The sequence below is a fragment of the Pogoniulus pusillus genome, chromosome 25, assembly GCF_015220805.1.
Source record: "Pogoniulus pusillus isolate bPogPus1 chromosome 25, bPogPus1.pri, whole genome shotgun sequence".
In the NCBI taxonomy this organism is placed as follows: Eukaryota; Metazoa; Chordata; class Aves; order Piciformes; family Lybiidae; genus Pogoniulus; species Pogoniulus pusillus.
In genome coordinates, this window is record NC_087288.1 from 15,505,810 (window position 1) to 15,533,585 (window position 27,776).

Genomic DNA, 27,776 nt, shown 5'->3' on the forward strand with positions numbered 1-27,776 from the left:
GTCTGGGCTTTGTAGGCTGCACTTCTCTCTAACCTAACCTGCCATCTGTGTGATTAATCCACCTGCTTCCTAACCCCCCTGGCAGACCCTCAAAACTATCTTAAACATAAGGCAAGATCTTGGGTAAGGTTGAGGAGTGGGAGGAAGGTGGAAGGGTGATTGAGAGCCCCTCCTGGGGACTCAGGTTTCTGGGAGGGCTGCTGTGTTGTTGTATTACCTTTTAAATTGTCTATTTCTGTCTGCAACTGTATATACTGTAAATCTCTGCTTGTATCTTGTGCTAAGCTGTAAATATAAGCTTCATTCCATTTCCAGAGCCACTGAGTCTAGTCTGGGTGATTTCCAAACTGTGGGGGGGGGGGGGGGCGGGGAACACCAAACCATCACATTCACAGAGATTATTTGTGCTGCACTGCACTTAGGATCCAAGAGTTACTCAGAAATGGTGTACAGACATACCACAACATTGCACCACTGATTAAGCTTGATAGGAAGATCTCTGTGTGACTGCACCCACTTTGCATAGACAGGATACATGACTGTAAAAAGAAAGCAGCTTTGGGTCTCTGCACAATACACCCAGTTTATGCCAAACCTACATTCTCTGCTGTGAGAACTATGTACTTATTAATGCTTCTAAAAACACAGGTTTTGTCTTCACATATAGTATTTGCACTGAAAGGAGTACTTTCACTTCATCCCATGTCTCTGCAAAATAGCTAGCCTGATGCTGGTCAAAGTACAATCCAAAGCTTATTATCTAACAACACTAATGTTTGAGTCACTTGCTTAAGAGTATGTAAAGGTTCACAAACAGAAATTCATTGCCGTCAAGATTTCAGGATGCTGTACCATACCTGATTCAATTAAAAAGTTATCCAGCCTTAAAGGTCTATAAAAAAATGTTTAATTTAACTCAGAGGAAATTTCAGTAAGATATTTTCATAGCTGTAGTCAAAGTACAGCTGTGTGATGAAGAAATTTTCTTCTAAACAACATGAACAATCAAAGAGTTTTTATTTTCAGTTGATGCAAGTCAGTCTTCAGGATATTGCTGGAAGAAGTTGTTTTCTACAAGAGTCCATCTAATGGAATATATAGTGTTCTGATATTTGCTATAAGCAGCAGGAAATGGTGACAAAGTGTTCTGGAAAAAACAGGTTTCCACTTATCAGAAGGGATTCTTGTCTGTCATCTCCACTGCACCACTAACTCATTCCTTTACAGCCCAATTGGATGAAATGAGACCTACCTGTTTCACTTGTGGGGCGTATAGCAATCGGTTCAGCCAGATCTGTTTTCCCAGATTTTGTGACCCAAGCAACCTAAAGGAAGGAGAAAAACACAAAAAGCCCAACAAAACAAGGTTGAAAAGACCTCACTTTCATACTCAGCTCCAGAGTAAGTGGCTCAGTTTTCTTGCACTCAAATTAGAACAAAACGTTGAAGTGTACCTCAGGAGCAAAGTCAGCAATATGACTCTTCTCTTTCTCTAGGGCAGCCTGAGACACAAACATGGGGAAGTAACAGTTTTCCACTCCAAGTTTCTTGATTTCTGCATCGAAGAAGTCCTTGATGGCTTCCCAAATAGCATATGCCCAAGGGCGAAGAACATAACAGCCACTCACATCGTAGTATTCAATCATCTCAGATTTTGTGATCACCTTTCAAAAGATTATTGAGATACCTAAGCTTCAATTTCACTCATGGAGAATCTTTAGTCATTCAAGCATGTGGCATGCAACTCAAAAAACAGTTTCTTATTTATAGATTCATAGAATCATTGAATGGTGAAAAGGACTTAAAAGACCATCTATTTCCAGTGCCCCTGCCATGGGCAGGGAAACCTTCCAGTAGACCAGGTTGCTTAGGGCCTCATCCAACCTGGCCTTGAACAACTTCGTGGAGTGGACATCCACAACCTCCCTGGGCAATCTGTTCCAGTGTTTTATCACCTTCACTGTGAAGAATCTTTTCCAATATCCAATCTAAATCTATCCTCTTCTAGTTTAATTCTGTTCTTCCTTTTCCTTTTCCAAGCTCTTGTAAAAAGTCCCACCCCAACTTGCTCATAGGTTCCCTTCTGTACTGGAAGGCTGTTATAAGGATCCTGTGGAGCCTTCTGTTCTCCAGGTTGAACAGTCCAAACTCTCACATGATAGCAGCATCACAAAAAGAAAAGAGCAAGTACTTTGTTTTGTGTGGTAAAGGGTTGGACTTGATGATCTGTGAGGTCTCTTCCAACCTTGGTGATACTGTGATACTGTGTGATACTGTGATATAAATCCAAAGGAGATTTTGATTTATAGGAGAGTATATTTTTTAATTCAAACTTACCTGAGAGAACCAGTCTGCAAGATTTTCTTCTTTTTTAGCTTCTAGACCCAGCCTACAGGAGGATAAAAGAACCAAATTGGTGCCATACAGCTTTAGCATTGAAATTTATCTTAACCATTTATTTTTAGTTATTTTTTTTCTTGGGGGGGGGGGGGAAGGAAGGGAGAAGAGGGAGAAAAAGGGGTGTGTGAGATAGAGTATTTTAATTCCTAAGGGTAACTCTCCCCACATTTTTTTTCTGATAGTTCAGTACATATTGTTAGTATTTCCTTACTTCAATTAATGAAAGTATTTCATAAACCCAGCTTCATTTCTTTTCTGGTCTTTGAAAACTTGTAATTCTCACCATGGTTCCATCAAAGAATCTCACAACAATGTATTAATAAAATCCAGAAGTAACCTAAGATTAACCAGACCTGTGTCTAAGTTGGCTTATTCTCCTATGATTAACCAGACCTATGTTTAAATTGGGTTATTCTCCTAAACTTAACCAGACCTGTGTCTAAGTTGGCTTATTCTCCTAAGATTGACCAGACCTGTGTCTAAGTTGGCTTATTCTCCCAAGATTGACCAGACCTGTGTCTAAGTTGGCTTATTCTCCCAAGATTGACCAGACCTGTGTCTAAGTTGGCTTATTCTCCCAAGATTGACCAGACCTGTGTCTAAGTTGGCTTATTCTCCCAAGATTGACCAGACCTGTGTCTAAATTGTCTTATTCTCCCAAGATTGACCAGACCTGTGTCTAAGTTGGCTTATTCTCCCAAGATTGACCAGACCTGTGTCTAAGTTGGCTTATTCTCCCAAGATTGACCAGACCTGTGTCTAAGTTGGCTTATTCTCCCAAGATTAACCAGACCTGTGTCTAAATTGTCTTATTCTCCCAAGATTAACCAGACCTGTGTCTAAATTGGCTTATTCTGCTAAGATTAACCAGACCTGTGTCTAAGTGGGCTTACTCTCCTAAGATTAACCAGACCTGTGTCTAAGTTGGCTTATTCTCCTAAAATTAACCAGACCTGTGTCTAAATTAGCTTATTCTCCAAAGTTTAACCAGACCTGTGTCTAAATTGGCTTATTCTTGATTTTATAAGTTTGTTATGTAGTCAGTGGCTACAATTTCAGGAAGCAAATTCAACTTGAATTCACTATCCTCATGATGGATGTCACATTGGTCAAGACAAAACAAAGATAGCCAGTATAACTACCAGGTTCTAAAGAAGATTCACATGACAGTAGACAAAAGTCAAGTTTGGGGTTTTTTTTTAATGTCTACAGAGAGGTTTAAAGGCTGAAAAGCAGTTTTCTCTGGAATAACTTCTATACAAAACTATCCCTGTCTCTAGAAAGAGGGGATACCTCTATGTTAGGGGATGCCTAGCAATTATCAGTTGAGAGCTACCCCCATCAACAACAGCAGTGCCTTCCTCTGGGTTGGGCTATACATTTCTCAGGGTACTCACAATAAATATTTTGGAAACCCTGGTACAATGAAACAAGCTTTTGGCTTGATCCTAAATATACAAATGAACACAGGTGTTTTTGCAGAAGTCCAACCCTCCAAGTGAAATGAGCAGGCTCTAAAACTCTCAATCTGAATAAAGGTAAACAGTTGAGGTTTCTAGCAAACAGATTACAGATCACATCTTCACCTGGTTTGTTTCTTAGGGCCTTGACCCTCTCCTGATCCACTTGAGGAGAGCTCATTACCACTCTGTCCTTGCAAAGATTCTTTCTTTGGGCCATCATTTTGCTTCTGCTGTTTACTCTGCTTTTCAGACTTGTTGTCTTTCTCTTTCTTCTTCTTGTCTTTCTCATCAGCACCACTAGCAGAAACTGGCTTATATTCAACTCCTGCAACAGACTTATACTGGGCCTTCAACTGAAGAAGTTCTTTTACAGCTGCATCTATCTTTTCCTAGGAAAAAAAAACAGAAAAAGTTAAATGTATATAGAAATGACAGGAATAATTTGGCTTTAGAAAAATAAAGTATCTACACATGGCATTGTGGACACCCACACAGTGGTGGGGGATAAAAAACACTACTGTGTACAGTTCTGGAGCCCCCAACACAAGGACATCAAGCTGTGAGAGCGAGTCCAGAGAAGGGCCACAAAGATGGTCAAAGGGCTGCAGCAGCTCTGCTATGAGGACAGGCTATGAGAGTTGGGGGCTCTTCAGCCTGGAGAAGAGAAGGCTTCAATGAGACCTTACAGTGACTTTCCAGTGTCTTTCAGCACATTAAGTACATTTCAGATGTCAGAATTCAAATGTTGCCTATTCTAAATGTACATTTCTAATTCCCACAGATTGTTAAATTCATATATTACATTTTTATACTACAGTGCTTTTACCTTTTCTGCTTTTTCTGACTTCAGTCTCCTAACTTCATCTCCTTGAAGAGCCACTTTGCTAAACAGAGCTTTAGCTTCAGGTGTATCTGGGCCACTAGGTACTGTGTTTGATGCTGGAGGCAAAGCACCTTGAGCTGCTGGTGGTTGTCCTGGCTTGTAGTCCTGCCCAGTCTTTTCCTTGTAGTCCTGCCCAGTCTTTTCCTTGTAGTCAGCTTTTAGAGAAAGAAGGAGCTTTACTGCTTCATCTATTTCATTCTATATGGAGGAAAAATAGCAAGATACACTAGTAAGAATTGAAGAGAGAACTTACAAGCAGCATTGATCTTCAGGCTAAGAAAATAAAATTTCCACCCAACCAGTGCTTCATCATCAGGGAGGGACTCATGTAACAGCCATTCCCCAAGCTACAAGAGTATGTTTGAGAGCTGTCACATTGTCCCAGAACGTTCCCCTAACCCATTTGGCTACCTCTACCTGTTCATAGCTGCAGCAGATCCTGCACTGATAAAAAAAGAGTCAGTTTCAGAAAAGAGTTCTTAAAAAACATAATCCCAAAAACCAACTCAACAGCAAAATGAGGTCTGCAAGGTAGAAATATAGGCAGGGGTTAAAAAAGCAGCTGCTGAAAACAGGAGGTTCATCTCCTGTTATTTTCTACAACTACAGCTGAATTTGTCAAGTTTTGAGAAGTCCTGCTGTTGTTGTGGCACACTAGATACTTTTACCTTCACTTGTCCCAAATACAGCAAGAAAAGGTTGGTTCTGCAGGGCTGACATCTACCAGGATTGTGCCTATTCGTCTCGATGTTAAGTTTGACTTTCTACACCAGCTGGTTTTAGAATTTACATCTCAAAGTCAAGAAAGCATCCAGCATCAGAGTTCCCTTGCGGGCTATTATCAGACCATGAGAGTTTGATGGCTCAGCTATGACCCAGACAAAAGGGAGTTTGATAAATTGCTTGGTGAAAGATTTCCCCCCAGTGGCAAAATGTGGTAAGAATTACAACTGCTTACTCTCTACTATTATACCTTGGAGGCTTTCTCTGCTTTGAGTCTGCGTACCACTTCCCCTTGTTCAGCTACATTATCATAAAGTGCTTTGCCATCCACTAAGCTACAGGGTGCCAAGTTGTTGCAGCATTCGGAAGATGGAAGCATAGCAGAAAATGCGCAAGCAGGAGCTGAAGGTGGATTTCCAGGCTTGTACTCTTGACCTGTCTTTTGTTTATATTCTGCCTTTAGATTTAAAAGAATTTTCACAGCCTCATCTATTTGTTCCTGAAGCAAGAGAAGAAAAACAGCAGTTGCAGATAAAGAGAAATAACAGAGATGCAACACAATAGCTAAGATAGCATAATCTTTACTAGAATGGCACTAACACAGCTGTGGCAATAAAACATCTAGAGTTAACTTGTTAGTGCAACTTTTCATGAAGTTCTTTGGTAAAGATTTTTAACAGGAATACCTACAAGTTGCACAAAGGACTGAATCAGGTAGTACATGTAAGGGATGATTTCCTTTCATTTGGGCAGCATAGTTCCCTCTAAATCTGTGACTCTGTACACTGCAGAATGGCAGCAAACACTCAGAATATAAATAAAGGCTCCCTGGCTGCTATCAAACCACTACCAAATTTATTATTGCCATTCTAGCTTTCAAGTTATAGCCCTTTTTTTTAAAGTTACTGCTTATATTCCACTTCATTTATGTTGTATCACTGAAAAACAAGAACTTATTTATTTCTATCCCACGTTTTTCAATGCCCTATCACAGGACTCACGAAATTAGCCACATCACCAACTTAAGTGAACTGGGGAAAGGACTTCATGAAATTGGAAAGTATTTGCTGCTTTTTTTTCCCTCAAGTTCCACAAAACCTTTAGTTAGCTTTGAGTCTGCAGTGAAAATATTGTTCTGCTCAGAAGCATTCACTGAAAATACACCTTTGAAGCTTTCTCCGATTTCAGTCTGCGGACCACTTCGCCTTGTTCAGCTACTTTGCTGTATAGAGATTTGCTGTCTACTGGACATGGGGATGGAAGAACAGAAACAGGAGAAGGCTGAGAAGGCACAAGGACAACAGGTGGGCTTCCAGGTTTGTACTCCTGGCCTGTCTGTTGTTTATATTCTGCCTTTAGGGCTAAAAGGACTTCCACAGCAGCGCCTATCTTATCCTGAAAGAGAGGAAAGGGCAGGAAAAGAGGAACAAAGATAGAAGTAAGATTCTCAAGAGTGTCTTAAATATTTACATGTAAAGCCCTGAAGCTTATGCACACCTATTCCATTTCCTTAACTATTTAGTAGAACTGTTCAAAGAAGCTTTCTCTGTTAGTTTCCAGCTTTAACAAAGGTAACTCCTGTTGAGTTACAATTACAACCTTAACAGCCCTAGGTAAAATTATAACAATTAATTAGTTTAGATCTTCACACGACCATAAAGTCTAAAAGAATCATAGAATCAACCAGGTTGGAAGAGACAGTATTTCACAGTATCATCAGGGTTGGAAGAGACCTCACAGATCATCAAGTCCAACCCTTCACAACAGAGCTCAAGGCTAGACCATGGCACCAAGATCAGCCAGTCCAACCTAGCACCCAGCCCTAGCCAGTCAACCAGACCATGGCACTTAGTGCCTCATCCACTACTATGAACAATATTTAACCAAAGTGTACTATTTCTTATCATTTCTTGCTCTGCAATAGAAAGAATGGAAAGAACACAGTTACTAGTAGCTATGTTTTCTGTGCTCAGTTAGAGACAGGAAGGTGCCTCCAAAATATCTGTAGTATTTGGATCTTTCTTTCTTCCCTGCTGTTTTTGGAGTGTTATTTTGATTTGGTTTTAAGCTCTAAATAGCAACAAGGCAATTCTACAAAGTCATATAATTGACCACATTTAGTTACATAAAGAAATACTGGAGGCTATTTTAATCCCAAATAGCAGATCTGGAAACTTAATCACTTTGGAGTGAATCCTGTCTACATCTCAGAAGAGCAGTCTAAGAAACACAAGAATTTACTTGCATCTTTACAAATATTAACACAAACTTCATCATACAAATCTAAAAAGATAAAGTATTTGAAAACACAAGTCTTGACAGAACAAGAGCCCAGTCTAAATGATCATCACTATGACAACATAGATCTGTAAGCATCCCATCCACCTACAGAAAAAAAGGCTATGCAAATCCAAACAACAGGATAATGAATCAGCCACCTTAGCTGCTTTCTCAGCTTTCAGTTTCCGGACCACTTCTCCTTGCTCTGCTACTTTATCATACAGAGCTTTGCTGTCCAGGGTACCAGATGTCTGAAGCTTTGAAGACTGTTCAGTTACAGATACTGGAGGATTTCCAGGTTTATACTCCTGGCCTGTCTTCTCTTTGTACTCTGCTTTCAAGGCCAGCAACTGTTTCACAGCCTTATCAATATCTTCCTTTGGTGCCTTCTTAGTTTTCAAGTCTCGGACTATGTCGCCCTGTGCAGACACCTTGTTGTAAATGACCAGGTGACCTTCAGATGAAGTACAAGTCCGAGTTGAGGTATCACTAACCAGTGGAGCAGATTTTCCTTTCACAGATGAATTTGCCTTAAATAAAAAAAAAGGCAAGTATTTGGCATGATAATCTTGTACAGGAATAAATGTGCAATAACACATTTTATGGCACTTCTTTCCAAAACACAAATTTACCTCTTTCTTTGCTGTTTCAGCTTTGGTCTTCTCTTTTGACCCAGATGTTGGCATTTCCTTAGTATGCCCATCAGGGATGTAAATCAAAATGCATGGGGCATCTTTACAGCTGTAAGGACTATATAACAGGATTTACAGTAAAGACAACAGTAAAGGAAGTACAAGATACATATCAAGTGTTTATCCAAAAAAACATAAAACTCTTTTTGAAGAAGACACTCTTGTACAACAAAAGTTGTTTACTTTTGTACTCAATTGTAGTGACTCAAATTTACATAACTGAAGATCTGCATTGATTTCTGACAGGTACAAGTTTTCTTTATGTTCATAGAATCAAACAGGTTGGAAGAGAACTCCAACATTATCCAGTCCAACCTAGCACTCAGCCCTAGCCGATCAACTAGACCATGGCACTAAGTGCCCCATCCAGGCTCTTCTTGAACACCTCCAGGGATGGCGACTCCACCACCTTGCTGGGCAGCCCATTCCAATGCCAATCACTCTCTCTGCCAACAACTTCCTCCTAACATCCAGCCTATACCTCCCCTGGCACAGCTTGAGCCTCTTTCCCCTTTTTCTGCTGCTGGTTGCCTGAGAGAACCCCCACCTGGCTACAGCCTCCTTTCAGGTAGTTGTAGACAGCAATGAGCTCTGCCTTGAGCCTCCTCTTCCCCAGGCTGCACACCCCCAGCTCCCTCAGCCTCTCCACACAGGGCTGTGTTCCAGGCCTCTCACCAGATTTGGCGCCCTCCTCTGGACACATTCCGCTATCTCAGCACCTCTCTTGAACTGTTATAGTATTATGCTGATATGCAGTGTAATTTAGATGCTTGGTAACTTGCTACCAGACTGTAACTATTAAGTAGTATGTAAGACAGTTGTAGAAACATTGGGCAAATGTCTGTTTTATTCTGTAACATTGTTTCTTTATGTATATACCTAGAACCACAAGGAAATAACGATCTCTTCACTGAATCCAGGTTAGCTGTGTCAAAAAGCACATAGAACAGGTTGGGTTAGAAGGGACCTTAAAGACCATCTAGTTCAAATCCCCCATCATGGGCAGGGACACCCTTCCACTAGATCAGGTTGTTCAAGGCCTCATTCAATCCGGCCTCGAACACCTTCATGGCGTGGGCATCCACAACGTCCCTGGGTAACCTGCTCCAATGTTTCACCACCCTCACTGTAAAGAATTTCTTTCTAATATCCAGTCTAAATCTACCCTTTTCTAGATTAAATCCATTCTCTCTCATCCTATCACAACAAGCCCTTGTAAAAAGTGTACTTGGCTTAAACAGTTTGAAGAGATAGGAACATTATAAGCCCAAAAGCTATGCCAGTCCACAAAAAGGTCATGGTAAAAGGGGAAGTGTTTTCAGGTAACATTACTCTTGCCAATACCATGTGAAAACATAGAACAGAGGAAGCTATTGCCAATTCCATGAAGCCAGACCATTCTTAGGCAGCTTACCTCACTGGCTCATAGGGCTGATCACATATATAAAATCCTCTCCTCTGAAGCTGGATGATGTCCCCTTTCTTTAAGTCCCTAAGGCACGGATCACCTAACATCAATTCTTCTTGCTGCAAGTGTTAAAAGAAATCAGTCTAAATGCAGCAGAGCACAAGAACCAGTATGAAACACAGTACAGCTGTAGAAGGACAGTGGTGATTCTCTTATTTGTAAACTGTTGAAATGTTAGTTAATTCCAACAGCAGCAGAACAAGTACTAGCATGAAGATGGCAGGTCATAAAAACGTATCAAGACAAAAACTCAAACTATTGGTCCCAGATGTGTCAAAGCCAGGTAATGTCTGAGAAAAAAAATCAGTCAAGTTCCAGTTTTGAAATTATGAGAGATTAAGTAAAAAATACAAAAATTAGATACATCAGCACATTATTAACTTGTTTGACAAATGAAATCTTCAAAATAAAAGAACAAAGGAACTAGAAATAGTGATGGCAAACCCTCTCAAAGGCAAACATTAAGCACTGTAAAGGGGACAAAAAGATAACTTACCTTACTATTTTGGTTGATATATTGCTTGAAATCTTCATCTTTTCCTAGAACTGGCTTAGTGATCAGATGCTCATAATTAACACAGACAGTTGGGATGAGTGGTGCATGTGGAGTTTCTGCTAACCAAGTGATCTTAGTTGTTTTTTTGAAGTCCTTGTTGTCTAAGTTCAACTTAGCATCAATGGACACAATTTTTCCACTTGCATTTCTGCAAGAAAACACAAATGACAAGACAAAGGCCTAAATGGTTAGTTCTCATTTTATACTGCAGGTTGTCAATAGATTCTTGAAAAAAAATCAAGTGTCCAAAGTGCAGTTTTGAAAGGTGACAGATATAAAAAATGAAAGATTGTATTCACTGCTCTTGAATTTCCCCTTTGATTTCTTAAATATCAACAGAAGGTAAAGAACATGGGAAAAAAAAAACACTCATGTTTTTATATTCTCTATCCCAGCTCATCCCATTCTGCCCTGTCTCAACACAACCACTCCAAAAATACCATGATGACATTAACGGTCTCCTTCACCACAACAGTCCTGTGACTGAAGCTGTGATAGCTTTAGTTTTTCAGTGTGCAAAAGCAGTATCCATTACAGAATGAAAGCTGAAAAAACCAATCCAGGTGGCTTTTTTATTATTATTTTTGGTTGGTTAGTTGGGTATTTTTTCTTTCAGTTGATTGGTTGGTTTGTTGTCTGAAAAAGCTGTTTCATAGTGGAAGTATTACCAGAGAAACATGGAGAAGAGTGGATGAGAGGGACATGTAGTATCAAGATTGACTGCTAATTTCAGACCTGAATCTAGAATTAAACATAGTCTATACTAAAATGCAGTTCTGTGGCACGTTTCAAAGTAGATGTCTATACACAAAAATCATAGAACATAAATGGACAACCATTAGTATTTTACAGTTACAAGCAACATATTAAAAGGGAAAAAAATCAAGGCAAAGTTAAAAATCAAAAACTTACTTATCTCCAAGCAAGCATGTTACCTGTTTAACTTGGTGATGACAACGTTGCCCCAGTTTATGAAAGTAACCACCTCTCCCTCTGTCAGGGTCTCTGCATCTGCACCCTCGATCAGGATTCTGGAGCCATACCACACAGGTTTCAACCCAACATCAGCATTCTGTGAAAAAGGATTTTCATTTCAAAGGAGAGACTGGTTTTATATGAGCTGATTAAAATTAATGCAGTACCAATACACTGCTTAATTTAGAAGATACATGAAGACAGAAGATGGACAGAATCAGTAGCACAAAGGTACTGATAAAAAAGTAGTAGTTTTCTACACGAAGTAGTACTATTCCATAACTCTCTTTTCTCATTCACAAGTGCTGCACACATTCCTCTGAGACTACACCCAAAAAGATCTTCTGTCAAATACTACCTCAGACACAGGTGACAGCATATCTTGTTTCATTAAGGCTCATGTACCTTTAATGTTCTACAGGCACAAAAAAAAAGTAAGTTTTTTTCAAGTTTCTACTTTGCTATGCAAATTCCTTCAAAAATAATTTCAAAACTCTCAGCTTTGTCTTTTTTTTATGAAAATAAAGATGGAGCTTCTTTTAAAAATAAGGCAGACAGCTGGGAGTTCAGACTTTTCAACTGATTAGGACTTTGAGATTTGCTCCTTCTGGTCAGTATTTGTTTCATCATACAGTAGAGGCAACACTTTTAGTATCAGTATTTTAATATGCTGGCTTACATCTGACCAAACTTCAGACTTTATGACTCCGAGAGTCACAATTGACTCCAAACCCGTTTGTTCATCTGCCAGATTATGACAGCAAACTGGACATCCACCTCTCAATTACAAGAAATGATTACAGAAACACTCACAGCAACAAAATAAAAGTGAAGCAAATCCTCACCAATATTCACTTCATAGAGTTTAGTGTGGCATTTGAGGGATGATTTCAGTGAAGCTTAATTACAGTTTGAAACATTTGCCTTTTGCATATGGCATCTTCCCTAACTATAGTGCCAGAAGTGATTTGTATCAGTAACACTATGTTAAGGGATATTATTTACTGGATACTAACAGCGTATCAAATTAGCAAGTTCTTAACACTTGATAATTACTATTTGCCATCTGAATTTAGAAGTCATTAAAAAAGTTCAGAGACTGGTAGAATTAACATGTTAATATCACTTCTCTAACTGTAACTGTATAGCCTATTTTAATAACATCTCTTGCAGTCCCCACCTTCTGGATAAACAGTACCTACTACATTATACCCATAAAGCTCAAATAAAATGTTCTATTTGATCTCATCTGTGAAAGTTAGTATCAAAAAACAGTTAAAACAGTCTGTCACTGTGTACTTGTAGCACATCACCTCTATTAAAAACTTCCAGAGGCTTTTTAATGCATTGTCTATATGCATTCTACTTATTTACAACAGCAGTTTCACTCCTCCTCTTCACAAAGCAAACATGCTCAGTGGTTGCTCAGTTTGCAGACAACTCTGTGAAACAAACCCACAGCTTGGTTTTATCCCATGCTGTCCGAGCAAGCCCCTTGCTGGCTGCTCCAAGTCAAGGTACTTTGAACCTCACTGATCTACAACACAAGAATGTGAAGAGAGTAAAGTGAGAACCTTTGGATGTTTAGCCACTTCCTTCATCTCCTCTTGAGCTTCAGGTATATTTACTGGGACCACTGCATCTTTCAGTAGTGCAGTGTACCGAGGTGCTACTGGATCTATAACCTACAGAAAACAAATGAGGTAGAGCATGAATACATGACATTGACATAGAAGTAAGAGGTTGCATAAAATAACCACCACCAGAAAGGAATATTAACTGGTATTCTTTATGTTACTGCATTTTTCTGTGTTTCCTTTATGTTACTTTAATCCAAAGCTATAGAAGAAGCAAGTGACAAAGCAGTGATAAAATAACTCACAATTTCCCACCTTTACTGTAATACTTTGAGTATTTCAGCTATGGATTTCCACTTTAAGTATTTCAGCTATGGATTGTGTACTACTGACAGTGGACATAATTTGAGCAAATACCTCATGGGGAAGACAGCAAAATGTACTTCAATATAGTTTTACTATACACATAGACTATTAATCTGGACCAGTTTATTTGTGGATAGCTGAATTTAAAGCAATAATTTAGCAGTGCAGTTTGCTCTTTTTCCAGCAGCACCTGATCCCACACTTATTTGCCATGTCAGTACTCCATCAGAATCAGGGTTAGTCTTGGCTACAGAAGCACCAATGAAGTCTGCAATTTTGATACAGAGGCATTAGATACTATAATAAGGCAACACTGTAACACTGACTCCATCAGGATTACTACAAGGTGAGTTTAGCAAGGAAAAGGTTCAACTAAAGTATCTTTCTGTATTTTCATTGCACATTTTCAAACTCAGCTGATACTTTTTTTTTTTTTAACAGCATTTTCCAAACCTGAAATATTGTCAGAGGTACTTAAAAAACGTATTTTAAGTTAAAGAGTCTATGTCCAAAAGGAGTATCAGAGATCTAGTGGTTAAACTGGAAACTAACACAAAGGAAAACAGCTGCTTTTATTAACATAAAGTGAAGGGTTTTATCTCCTTAGTTTATTTCTGTTCATGCAAAAAAATAAACAGCAGTCTTAGAGGAAAAAAAAAATTATCCATTTATCCTCTAATTACTTGACACTAGCAAGTAAGGTGATATGATGATATACTATCAAGTCACACATTTGTAGGTTTGGTCACTGAAGTCAGGCTTCTAAATGTGGACAGTTTAAAAAAGGACTTGTGTAGGTATCCCAAAATACAGGTGTATCATGTGATTTAATATAAGATCTTTTATGAGTGAATTTTACACCAGGCTTTTTATTTTAGTCATTAAAATTCACAATCCTTTCTCAGATCAGTGGCATGAGTAGCACCTGTCCTGTCACTAGCATGCTTATAGGGTAATACACAAATTAAGAGCTCTCACACTGAGGAAGCCTTTGAGCTCAGAACTACCTGCATGCAACCAATTGGGCTTGTTCATATTGCAGGTTGCAAGCTAACTGCACAGATGCATGTAAATAAAACTGGCTAATAACGTGGTGCTGTCTGACGAGTTGAGTCAGAGATCTAAGAAAATCAATTCAAAAAATAAGCCCTAACAATTCACTGTGGATTTTTGCCCCAAGCATAATTCTTTGGAATAAATGTATTTATGCAGCAACAGAAAGAACCAATTCATAAACCTTTGTGTATGTAGCAAACCAAATGCAAAATATATGAGGAAAAAAAAATTAAATATATACATGCCAGACAAGCAAAAACTACTTAAAATGAACAGATCTGAGTACTACTATCTAAGCAAAACCAAGCAGGAATCCCAATGCAAAATAACAGGTGTTTCCACAATCACACAAAATATGCAATCAGCATTGTAACAATTCGCCTTATTATAGTGTCCAAGCATTTGCTGCCAAAAAGCAACTAACCATGTCAAGATGCAATATTCCTTATGTGACATTGAGTCAGAAACATCAGCAGTGCTGGCTGTACCTATATAGTCAGTGCATGAGTTCTTTTGCCACAGAAAGGAAAAGCGGCCAACATATATCAAATTGAGTAATATCTGTGCTGATATTAATAAGCCAGACCAGAAACTGGTAGCCTTTTAAAAAACTAGGAATAATGCATGTTCAGTGGGTTTGTAGAGCTCCTGTTATATAAGCAAATATGAGTGTGCTATGAAGCTGCAAAAAATATGAAGCTTATGCTATGTATGCTTACAGCACTGTAAGCTATATGCTAAGGTAAAAAGCATTAAGTAATACCTTCTTACAGATAGCTCGCAGCTTGAAAGCAGAAAAATGAAATGCAGTTTTCATATCAGATTTACAGCAAATATCATTATCTTTCCCCATACTACTAAGTAAGGCAAGTCAGTATTGTAGGAGAATCAAGAAGATTAGTGCTAGTTCAGGTTAGAAAGAAGGGGTCATTCCATTTTCCTGAAAGTATGCCAAATGATGCAATATATTGCAACTGCTACTTGTTGTCATAAGCTCTCCAATGAATGCTGGACTGTCTACACATCCCAGAAAAAGCTTATCAAGAGCAGCATCAAATTTGACTAAGTGCCTACCTTTTTGTTAAAGGACCAAATTTTATCCCACTCCATATTCACAACAGATCGAGAGGAGCCCTAGGAGGGGGAAGAAAAAAACCATCAGGCAGATATGTATATAAATATTCCAGCTATTAGACTCACTAAAATCAAAGTTCTTTAAAGACTATAAACCCTCTGTCGTTTGCACTCATCAAAACAGTTTGGAAAGGCATCTTGAGCTTTGCAATATAAACACTATGAACATTTTTTAGGGTAAGAAAACTGTTACTTCTTTTTGCCAGGACCTGCCCAATGTCAATATTGTTGAAGCAGTACATATGAAGGCAGCACATCTTCACAGAAGAGACCTCATGGTGACAAGAACTTTAATTCAAACTTCACAAAAACTTCACAGAATCAAGCAGGTTGGAAGAGACCTCCAAGATCATCCAGCCCAACCTAGCACCCAGCCCTGTCCATTCAATTAGACCATGGCACTAAGTGCCTCATCCAGGCTTTTTTTGAACACCTCCAGGGATGGCGACTCCACCACCTCCCTGGGCAGCCCATTCCAATGCCAATCACTCTCTCTGCCAACAACTTCCTCCTAACATCCAGCCTAGACCTTCCTCAGCACAACTTGTCCCTGTTAAATGAGATTCAACAAAATCTGAAGAGAACACTCACCTGAGCAGCAATAAACTGTTTCAGCCCTTCAACTGTCATGCCTCTTCTTAGGACACCACGCACAGTGGGAAATCTTGGGTCATCCCTAGTAGAAGACAATGTATCATCAGTGCCACATGCTAGGTCCTACCTATTAGTTACTCTAACAAAAAGCCACATTTGAAGGGCACAGCTTCAGTGTATTTTGCTTGTATGAATTAAGAGCTAGATAAGAACACCTGAGAAGACTGAGCTCTTAAACAAAACATGATGCAGGTTTTCTTCTACTTCAGCCCAGGGACATCTCGTGGTAAAGTGGCTCTTTTCCAACATCTATTCAACCTTGTTCCTCAAAAACTGGCAAGGCAAAAGTTATGTCCATATCACTTTACTTTAATGGCATCTGTATAATAAAACCTTAAACAACATGAATGGATTCTTTCTTGCTCAAGAGAAACTAGAAAGAGTTGAATGACAATGACAGTGCCCTCTCCCAATAACCTGTGATGGAATTCCATGAATTTATGATCTTATGCAAGAACCAAAAAGGTCTAATCTGAAATGTGAAACATGTGTCAGTGGGAACACCGATCAAACCTTGCTGAGGACTTAACAGGGAAACTTACAGAGAAAGAAGTCATCCTAAGACCAATTACACTTCTGTTCAAAAAACCACAACAACCAAAACCCCAGAATTTTGTCTCCAGCAGATTGGCTCCATGCTAAATATAAAAAAGAAGCACACACTCGGCACACCTAAGCAAGATAACCAGGAGCCTAGGATCTTGTGTAAAATGATACTCCCTCACAGGCTGAGCAGAAAATCACTTAAAACCAGTTCTGGAAAAACAAGCAGTTGTCTATCTTGGCATTAGTCATGGATTTCATCAGTCTCCTCTAGTACGAAGAGAGGACTCATGCTAGATTGTGTGCTCCCACAGCTACCATTGTGGCAATGAACATAGGAAGCTCTCTAGACTTCAAACTGCTTGCAGAAGTGTAAACCCAGGGCTCAGCCTTTCTAGGAAAACACTTCAGGTACTTGGCCACCAAGCACTATTTATAGAAATCTAATTAACCTGAAAAACAAAGGCAACAGAAGGTGGGTTGAAGGGGTGGCAGACAGGAGAGAAAGAGGCCAGATTTCATGAGATGGCTAGGACCAGAATCAAGCTCCCTTCTGGCACTGCTCAGAAATGTGTTTGATGACTCAGAGTGCAAAATGTGCAAGAGACAGAGTCCAAAAATAAGCCACCTCATGTTTATTACAGGGTATATGTACACACAGAGTTACCATAGAGTAATAAACAGACGCATTATACATACAGAAGCCACTGTAATTAACCTGTTCTTAAATACTGATAAACATTTATTCATGCTGCTTTGCTATCTAAGTACAGTCCAAAACAGAATGGGTACATCAGTCATATGTACCTGAAGGAACAAGGCTTAACCACAAGCATGCAACATACCATCCATCCACGAGCCCTTCGTTGACAAACCACGTAAGCTTTCTCTTAGAGAGCACAGTGTTGTTGAGGTTTAGCCTGCTGTACTCCCATATATAAGGCTTCCTTATGCCCAGTGCCTCAATGATCCAGTAGAACTGTTCATCTCTGTCATGGTATTCAGTTGTTCTCAGTGCATGTGTGACACCTTCAATACTGTCAACAATGGGGCAGGCAAAGTCGTATGTGGGATAAACCCTAAGAATAAAAAGCCTTCCATTAGCAGGGTAGATAAACAAAACTCTTTGCTCACATAGGAACATCTAAACTAAGCATCGTTTATATTTAGTATTATAAATATTAATAATCACAGAGTTGTTTCAGTTGGAAAAAAAACAACTATCAACCTAAGACCACCATGGCCACTAAACCTTGTCCCAGAGTGCCATATCCACATATTTCTTCAACTCTCCCTGGGCACTCTATTCCAATGCCTGACCAACTTCTCAGTAAATTTTTTCCTATATATCTAATCTAAACCTACCCTGGTACAATTTCAGGCCTCTTCCTCTCCCTGATCCCCACTTCACTACAACTTCCATTCAGGTAGTTGTAGAAAACAATGAGTTGGAGTTGTTGTCTACTGATGTCACCCTGAAAACGTTCAGATGAAGATTAAAACAGCACATACACAACGAACTGTCCATAAAAAGATCCAAAGGATGACACAAAACCAGTGAAAATTTTCAATAAATTAATTGATCACAGACTTAATATTCAAAACTAAAAAAAAATTGAAATCCTACATTGCTACTGTTCCTTTTATACATATCAAATGCTGGGGATTTCCCTTAAACATCAAAAAGAATCACTAGTTAACTGAATAATGTGTAACACTTTCGTATTTAAGAACAACACCCTACCCACAAACACAGTTTTACTGTTATACACACAGTAAATCAAGGTTTCCAACAAGTGAGTGGTATAGCTGCAAATAGAGGTTTCAAACAAGCACTGAACCATAGCCTTGAACTATTGGGTAAGCTTAATTCAATGCATAATGTAGTAATTTTGCTTTCTCCTCCAAGACAGTAGCTGCTGTGAAAATGGAAGCAGCTACTCAAGAAAGCAGAGCAATGATGTTTCGCAGCAACATGAAACTGTAGCAAGGTGAAGCTACCATGGTTCTGATTCAGCTGCAAGAGCTAAAACAAACAGCTTTGCTGTTGAAGATAGAGACATTAAGTCTTACCTCATATTTGACTCTAAGCTCTTTGAGTCCATTCATATTTTGACATAAAATTTATTTACAGACCAAAACTGAAAATATCCACACCTGACTTACAGGTTTTAAAAACCACTGAACTAATTTCAGAGAGACTCACTGCATATTTTAGCTGAAAAAAAAAAAAAGTGCCAGCAGATTCCAAGTATTAGAAGTTTAGTAAAGAATGGTAAATGCCCTGAAAAGAGAAAAAAAAAAAAATCACATACTTGTAGGTACTTCCAGTACGTGGGTGAGGCTGGTTTTTACAACGATAAAGAGTTGGATCCCTCATACATCCATTGTTACTACTCATATCTATTTTTGCTCGTAGACAACAAGTTTGTCCATATTCTGTTCCTTTTTTCATTTCTTCCCACATTTGCAGGTTCTTATTAACACCTAGGAATAATAAAAATCAATACATCTCCAAGGTACTATGAAGTTGATACAGAACTCTATTTTATTACGGCAGTAATAATGCAATGTCACTTTTCTCTTTATAGATAAGGTCCTTGTAGATAGGCAATTAGCCACCTCACCCATCCTTGTTGTGCTAGTTTGAAGCAAGCTAGAATGTTTTGGTACAAGAACTAGATAATGGGCAGTGAAATGAAAACAATTGATGTCAACTTCTCTCACAGTCTCGCTGAGAACTCTGGGAAGAAGAAAGACTTTTTCTCCATTTTGTTTCTCACTCTTGCTTTTGCCTTAGACCTGGTCACATCTCATTAACCCTGCTCCTACTAACCTTGCTCCCTAACCTCTTGGCTGCACCTCTCTTCTTCCTGAGAACTGGGGTAAGGTTGAGAGGGCCGGGGGGAGGTGTTGGGGTGGTTTGAGAGCCCCTCCTGGGGACTCAGGTTTCTGGGAGGGGAGTTGTGCTTCTGTATTGTTTATCCTTTGTATATTTCTGTATATAATTGTATATAACTGTATATATTGTAAATAGCTGCTTGTAAATTCTGCTAGCTGTAAATAAATTGCTTCATCTATATTCCCAGGGTCCGTTTGAGTTAGCTGGGGCAAATACAAAGTGTGGGAGGGGCGGGGTAACCCCCAAACCATCACACTTGTTAATAAGAACCAAGTTTTGCTGCCAAAGGAAAAAGATAAGAAAGCAAGATGGAAGCTTAAAATATCTTACCATTATTTCTGTGTTTAGATTCCACTCTTTGCTCACGTTCTGCCTTCATTTGTTCCGCAGGAGTGTCGTCCACATATGCTTTCCCTTCTTGAATAAGCTTCTCAGCATATTTCATAATTGTTTCAAAGTGATCTGAGGTATATGTAAATTGATCTGGTTTGATGTGCAGCATAGCAACATCTTCAAGAATAACCTGTAAAGTGTGAAATTGTATACTGTAATATTCAGGAAAGCTAGTTTTCTTCAACCTCTAACCTCTTCATGTCAGATGTGGTGTTTTTAATGCTCCACCGTGCAGGAAGAATAAGCCATAAGGATAATATGATATCCACAAGAGAAGCAGGCACTTAGCATTCATTCATAGGCTGTAATTATGTGAGATTGGACTTAACTTCAAGAAAGAGTTAGGTGAGAAAAGGACATGAAAGCTGAAAAGAAATTACCTGTTATGGACAAAGTAGCATTTACACAATGAAAGTAACTGTGTAATGCAAGCATTTGCATAACTACATGCTGCAAAATAAATACTAGAGAAAGGGAAGAAATAAGCTATCAGTAAAAGCTTTTTAAAGAAAAGATAATGAAAACTTCTTCCAAGCATAAGTATTAAGTGTAAGACTGATATAATAAAAATCCAATGCAAAAGAGCTGTGCAAGAGCAGATCTACATCTCATTTACCTTTCAATTAGAATCACAGAATCAGTCAGGGCTGGAAGGGACCACAAGGATCATCTAGTTCCAACCCCCCTGCCATGGGCAGGGACACCCCTACCCTAGGTCAGGCTGGCCACAGCCTCATCCAGCCTGGCCTTAAACACCTCTAGGGATGGGGTCTCAACCACCTCTCTGGGCAACCCAATGCAGGCCCTCACCACCCTCATGCTTAAGAAATTCCTCCTTACCTCCAGTCTGAATCTCCCCACCTCCAGCTTTACTCCATTCCTCCTAATCCTGTCACTCCCTGATAGCCTAAAAAGTCACTCCCCAGCTTTTTTGTTGGCCCCCTTCAGACCCTGAAAGGCCACAAGAAGGTCACCTGGGGGCCTCCTCTTCTCCAGACTGAACAGCCCCAAATCTTTCAGTCTGTAGCTACACAGTGACTGAGTTTCCCTGCTCTCTTATCTTACCTTTTCAAAGTCTTCTTTCTCTTTTTCTGGATTTGTGTCATCAAACCTCATAATAAGTTTTCCTTTAAAGTTAACTTGGTAGTGTTGATTCAGCAGGGCAGCTTTGGCATGACCAATATGCAGATACCTAAAAAGGAAAGAAAAAAATAAATCTATGTACACTATCAATACCTCAGCTAGAGGTTGTTTATTGGTTTTTTTTGGTTGCTTGGTTTTGTTTTGGGGGTTGGTGGGGTTTTTTTGTTTGTTCTTTGGTGTGTTTGCTTATAATGAAGGAAGGAGAAAATGAAAATGCTTAAGTTTAATAAGCAAAACCAACACAGGTTATTAGTTGAAATGCTAAGCATTTATAGCAGTAGATTATGTTTTTTTTCAATCATCTAGCAGTTAACTGTTAAAAATACCTAAAAATGTAAATTAAGAGTGTCAAGGCTGGGGCGGATGATGCCTTGAGCAACTTGGACTAGTAGGTGTCCCTGCCCACAGCAGAAAGATGGCACTAGATGATCTATAAGGTCCCTTCTAACCCAAACCATTCTATGAATCTGTGAAACTCCAGTTTCTTACACTAACTTCAAACCAACTTTCAATGATACTCAGTAGCAGCTACCAGATAATCTGAACCTATCCCATTCAGAGGAGTGAAATTTCCTGAAATCATGGTTGCTGCATATTTTTACTGTAAGCTAAAAAATAATTTAAAAACTAAATATAAAAAAAATTAAAAATCCACAAAATTAAAATAAATCCCCACACAAAATTTAAAAATAGGGTCTCTAAAGAACAATGTTTTCAGCAAAACATCACAATTCAGACACAAAAAGCTACCAAAGTAAGACAAGAGCAGTGCATGTGATACACATACATGCACATAATTTATAACTAATATCTGAGCACCTGTTTATACTGGACTAAGAGTAAAAAAACACTACTACAATAGCCACATGATGCTGAACAATCAGTTTAAGGAAGAAACACTATCATGGACATTTTACAGGTCATCAGGCAAGCCAAGAAACAGAAAATTAAATCTGGCTGAAAACTGTATTTATTAAACTGGTTCATCACACCTCCATTTTGTGATCTTTGAGTTCGTGTTTTGAGACTACATGAGCCTGGACTCCTGGGCCAAATGCCTCCATTACATATGTGTGTCAAGTATCCTGAAGGGAGGCTGTCTCATACATCTTTCCCTTCTCAAATCTAAGCTTCCTTGAGAAGCACTGCAAGTCCTATTATCATAGAATCAGCCAGGCTGGAAGAGAACTCCAAGATCATCCAGTCCAATCTATCCCCCAGTCCTATCCAGTCAACTAGACCATAGCATTAAGTGCCTCATGTAGTCTTTTCTTGAACACCTCCAGGGATGGTGCCTCCACCACCTCCCTGGGCAGCCCATTCCAATGGGAAATCACTCTCTCTGTGAAGAATTTCCTCCTAACATCCAACCTGTACACATTCCAGCTCTCATCAGTGCACTCACCTCCATTACCCGTGTAAATGGCATCCTTCTGCTCCTCTTCATCCCATTGCTACACAGCACTGTGTCGCCTGCTGGCAACTAATTTCCTTATTCCAAGCTTTAAATATCCTTTTGGCTTAAAAGGCCTGCCTACTAAGCTGATTAGCATCCTCACCAAAGCTGCACACCCCCCACCTTTTTCTCTTTTGATTAAAAAAAAACAAATAGAACCTTCCTAAAGTATTTTTTTTTCTTACCCGCTTGCTTCAGGAGGAAACCTTACAATGACCTTTCCCATCTCTGCACCAGGAAGCTCAACAAACTTCCCAACATCCACTTTCTTTTCTGTTGCCTTAAAAATTAACAGAGACATCATTACAGATTGCATTAGCTGTATAATCAGATATGAAACTCTAGATAACAGCTCCTGCACTAAGGTTTCTTTCCAAAAGAGATTAGTTCTAGATACTGGATCCCACACTCATCTCTTCACAACTTTCATATTACTTGCAATACAAAACAAGATTAATTCTGGAGTTTTAAGTTATTCTGTCTTTAAATTTGATTCAGAACTTAAGTGTCTCACCATATTATTTAATTTATTCCATAGAAGAAAACAGTTGATAGCCAAGTTTTTTATGCCTTAGTCTTCTTAATCTGAATACAATCAACAAGTTCAATCAACCAAAGACTGCAATCTCTGCACATCTATCAGGATCTCAAGATTTTCTGTAGAAAAAGCAGACAGCACTTCTCTTTGGACAAAGTGACTAAGAGGTGCCATTTCTACATGACTCCATTTCAGCACTGGACTACACCACTCATGCCTTTCTAAATACGACAGTGACAACTTTAGAGTTTATTGTACAACTGAATACTTTCAATTGTCTAACTTTAAAGAAAGTAAGAAGAAATTGCCTTATAGGGTATTTGAACAAATAAAGCTACTCTCTTCACATGATTGAAGTAAATCTTACCATTTTAACTTTTGGTGCTCCAGAAGGCCACCTGGCTCCTACTGACTGAAAAGCAGGCTGCACCTCAAGAAAGCTGTACCATCGCTTTGCATGCACAGGAGCATTGTTTTGTTCCAACTGTTCTTGCCATATGTTATTATCTGTTAGAAAACAAGTTTTCATGATATTAAATTTTAGAAATGGAACAATTACCAACAGCATTTTTTAGGACTAAAAAAACATTCTTATTTTGAAAAATCTACTTAACTATTCTCTCTTCTGAAAAAAACATTAAGTCATGGGAACACAAGTAATACAAAAGCAAATGAAGTAAACTTTCTCCAAACCCAAAATATACTGCATTCTTTCTTGCATTCAACAAAGCAAAAGGTTGGGGGACCAGGGAATATACTGGGTTTTCTTTTGTTGTTGTAGTTTCTCTTCATGTCACTTCCCTTTAAAGTTAATAATAACAATTTATTTTTCAAGATAGAAATATAGGATACCCCATTAGCGTGCTTACATTTCATGTTTCTAACTTTTGACTAGAGTGAAGCACGTGTCAACACCATCTTCTACTTTTCAGAAGCTATATTCCCACAATCAAATTTTCAAAGAACACAAGTTCACTAAAAAGATTCTGATGGAGAATGGGAAAGAAAAATATGAAAGAAATACATTTCCTTCAGATCAGAGGGCTGGAGCAGCTCTGCTATGAGGACAGGCTACGAGAGTTGGGGCTCTTCAGCCTGGAGGAAAGAAGACTTTGAGAAGACCTCATAGTGGCCTTCCAGCATCTGAAGGGGACCTAAAGGAAGGCTGTGGAGGGACTATTGACAAGGTCTTGTAATGACAGGACATAGGGTAATGGATTTAAACTGATAGAGGGGAGATGCGAACTAGATGTTAGGAAGAAGTTCTTTCCAGTAAGGGTGGTGAGACACTGGCACAGGTTGCCCAGGGAGGTTGTGGCTGCCCACTCCATGAAGGTGTTTAAGACCAGGTTGGATGGGGCCCTGAGCAACCTGTTGTAGTTGGAGGTGTCCCTGCCAATGGCAGGAGGCTGGAACTGGATGATCTTTGAGGTCCCTTCCAACCTAAACCATTCTGTGATATACTAATACCTTTTAGTACAGCCCAGACACACAAGTCTGCGAGACTCAGGGCGTCTCCCACCAAGTACGTCCTTAGAGACAGGCAGTGGTTGAGCTCTTGGACTGCTGAAAGAAACTGGCTGGCTGTAGATAACTTTGTAGCACTGAACTCCAGCCAATGGTCAATCTAATTTTGAGGGACAAAAGATAGTCAAAGTTACTAAAGGAATGAGAAAGAAGCTTGTTAAAAAAGCTAAGTAATACACAATCCATTTAATAGCTGAGCATAAAACACTAACTGGAACATCAGCATTAAGTATATTGGACAGTAATCATAATATGTTTAAAGACTGTTTAAAAGAAACTGAAATATTCACCCAGAACTATACTAAATTATTGATTTCTTCCTGTGGGATGTATTCCAATCCATGAAAATACCAACTTTACTTAAGCTGTTCCCACCACTAAAAATAACCAGCAGTTCTTAGTTGTATTAACCATAATCATCATTCTTCAACTCTTTAGGTAACACATTTGTGACCTAACTGATGTTCCTGGTACTGCTTCTGGGTATGTCTAACACCTTTCCCTTAGTCCCTATGTACTGTGTTCCATCTCCTTTTAGCTTTAAGTAAATCAAATCCCTCTCCCATTTCACTTCCCTCCCTCCTCCCACAAAACAGTCTTCTTCCATAAAGAGAAATGTATCTTGGTACATACACAACAAAGAAAAATTAGGAATCACTCCCTTGGTTAATGTAGCCCCATCTATAAATTGAATCCCTAAATCCTGCCAGAGACTAAATGTCTATTCTAGTTCTCTGTCCCTATTTCATGTGCAAGTGTTCTGTAAACTGCATTGGGATTCCTTCCAATGTTTTGAGTCAACGTGGCAGGCACAGATGTAATTACACTACCATAAAATACAGCTCAGTCACTTGCAGTTACTGTCAAAAATATTTGCACCACAAATGCAGCTGTCACTGCACCTCTCAAAGGACAATTTCATTTTTTGAAAGGTATAAAAGTGGTAAGAAATATTTTATCAGAAATACCAGTCTTTAAACTGTGATTGCAGAGGTCTTGGGGCTAAAAAAAACACAAGGGGTTTGGCCAGAAAATTTAAATAGCTACAAGCCCTACAGTTTTTAAATACATTACAACTAATATGCTAAGACAACACTTCTTATGAAACTGGCTCTATGGCCTGAAGAGTGACTACTGCTAGCTTCAAGTCATTGTATAAAAGAGATGAGTTGATTCCTTTGGTCCCTCTTCAAACTTCAGAGGGATTAATTTCAATTTATTTGTTAATTTCCACTACAGATTTCAAATTCAGCCTATGATTATTCTGAGCTAGACTGAGGAAGCAGTTGCTCTCATTTTATACTCTATCCACAGTTCCTAATATCCTTTTGTTCTCCACATAAGCAGAGAAGAGCAAAAAAGGTCTCCCCTTGGCACAAAAATTCTGGTGCCCTCACAGCACCACTAGCAAAACGTTACAGAGTACAGGACTTGGCACAAGATCCATCCATGTAGCAACATGCCACCATGCTGCACTGAATGAAATCAGGGTTGGCTTTTGTCCACCACATACAGCAAAAAATAATTCTGTATTTCAATGCAATAAAACTTTCCTTGGTATTGCTGAAGTGTTACAAGGTTGATGACAATAGAGCTGAGGAAAGTGAAGATGGAAAATTGCAGGTAACACCTCCCAATTTGAATTATCTTGTCTGAGTGAATCCTCATGCTAGGAGTTGCTGTTTGAAGGGTGGGAGAAACCAACCCACTCAAAGCTCAGGTTTAGGACTTTTCTTTATGAGTTTAAGAAAAGTTAGCTGGAATCTCACTCTAACAATAAAATTCAGAACAACAAACTCAAGTTAAAAAAATAAACACCACCACCCAAACCTCAACACCAAAACAAAACCCAAACATTTCGATCAGAGGTAAAAAGAGAGAATAAGAAAATAAAAAAGAGAGGCACAATTCCTTCTCACCTCAGTGTGTTCCAACAGATTCAAACCATACAATCCAGCAGAACCAGCAACTCTAGCCAGGTAACGAGCTATTGAATTCACATCAGTAAAGGAAACATGCCTTAAGAAAAACAAAAACAGGAAAGATAAAGGTAAATTAAATTTCTGCCTCTGGTTTCATTTTCATTGTACACCTGGAGCTGAAACTTTTATAGCAAACACTAAATCATTTCTGAGCAAAGAAGCAGGCACCAGATCACTAGATTTAACTTATTTTTTGTTTAATTAGTAAAATAATTTATCAGTCCTTGTATTTCCATCACAAATATGCTTCTAAACCCCAAACCATTTTTAGATAGAGAAGAACTACAATAAAATTTCATTTATTCTTTCAAAGAATAAAACTCTCTCTCCTCATCTGATGGAATGTGCAAGTACAGCTTGAGCTACATATTTTCCAGAATATGAAGAGCTAAATTAACATTTGGGCTTTTTTCATACAAGAAGTTTGACTCTAAAGAGAATTCCTAAAGAATCCAGAGAGTAATCAAGAGGTCTCCACCATGGTCTTAATGCTAACATCAGAGGAAAAAAAACCTGCTCATTTGTTACTCACTTTACTCAATCCACACTTTCACAGAGACTATCCCTGTTGAACAAACTTGGCTACCCACATGTTTTTTAACCCAGTCTTCATTAGATAAAAGACTAATTAAAATTTGGGGTTTTTTCCCCCTATTCTTCTGTTGAAATTTTTCCACAGATCAGGAGGCAAAAGACTCTCCAAAGAGCATACTTCTTTCTAGGTTTTAAATAGCTTTTCTACCTTACACACAGTATCACAAAAAGCTGCAGACTGCCAGAAACCTAACTTTAAATTCACTTGGAGTAAATTGGTACATTTTTATGAACATTAAATAAAGCCTCACAGGAATCATGCAACACAAGCATCAGTTCTCCAGATAATATTGATTTCCACAGTCACACGTAAGTATAGATGACAAAATTTGAGCTCAAATCACTTCTAAATAAGCATTGACACCAACAAAAGGGAGATCCTAAGTTTCACTCAATTTAACAGACTGAATGCCACACTTCAATTTCTCCCAACAAGGTTTAATTTGTCATTACTCTGTACTTCCTGTTACA

The 27,776-nt window shown here is 38.9% G+C and overlaps 1 protein-coding gene across 3 annotated transcripts in view; it reads right to left on the minus strand.

Annotated features, from left to right (window-relative positions):
* Positions 1-27,776, minus strand: part of EPRS1 (glutamyl-prolyl-tRNA synthetase 1) — a 47,634-nt gene that overhangs the window by 13,063 nt on the left and 6,795 nt on the right. The window contains exons 3-27 of one of the 3 annotated variants that reach the window (XM_064164534.1): positions 26,649-26,748; positions 24,673-24,829; positions 23,570-23,709; positions 22,850-22,944; positions 21,131-21,257; positions 20,003-20,195; positions 19,086-19,257; positions 17,616-17,849; positions 16,165-16,249; positions 15,514-15,573; positions 15,203-15,223; positions 13,015-13,125; positions 11,401-11,537; positions 10,406-10,613; positions 9,856-9,968; positions 8,382-8,499; positions 7,908-8,279; positions 6,634-6,864; positions 5,720-5,968; positions 4,690-4,944; positions 3,987-4,252; positions 2,338-2,389; positions 1,455-1,664; positions 1,253-1,325; positions 460-539 (exon numbers count right to left, since the gene is read on the minus strand). In XM_064164534.1, coding sequence (XP_064020604.1) covers positions 460-539; positions 1,253-1,325; positions 1,455-1,664; positions 2,338-2,389; positions 3,987-4,252; positions 4,690-4,944; positions 5,720-5,968; positions 6,634-6,864; positions 7,908-8,279; positions 8,382-8,499; positions 9,856-9,968; positions 10,406-10,613; positions 11,401-11,537; positions 13,015-13,125; positions 15,203-15,223; positions 15,514-15,573; positions 16,165-16,249; positions 17,616-17,849; positions 19,086-19,257; positions 20,003-20,195; positions 21,131-21,257; positions 22,850-22,944; positions 23,570-23,709; positions 24,673-24,829; positions 26,649-26,748 — 3,859 coding nt within the window. The remainder of the gene's footprint in view (positions 1-459; positions 540-1,252; positions 1,326-1,454; positions 1,665-2,337; positions 2,390-3,986; positions 4,253-4,689; positions 4,945-5,719; positions 5,969-6,633; positions 6,865-7,907; positions 8,280-8,381; positions 8,500-9,855; positions 9,969-10,405; positions 10,614-11,400; positions 11,538-13,014; positions 13,126-15,202; positions 15,224-15,513; positions 15,574-16,164; positions 16,250-17,615; positions 17,850-19,085; positions 19,258-20,002; positions 20,196-21,130; positions 21,258-22,849; positions 22,945-23,569; positions 23,710-24,672; positions 24,830-26,648; positions 26,749-27,776) is intronic. The other 2 variants (XM_064164535.1, XM_064164537.1) reach the window with 2 other exon arrangements.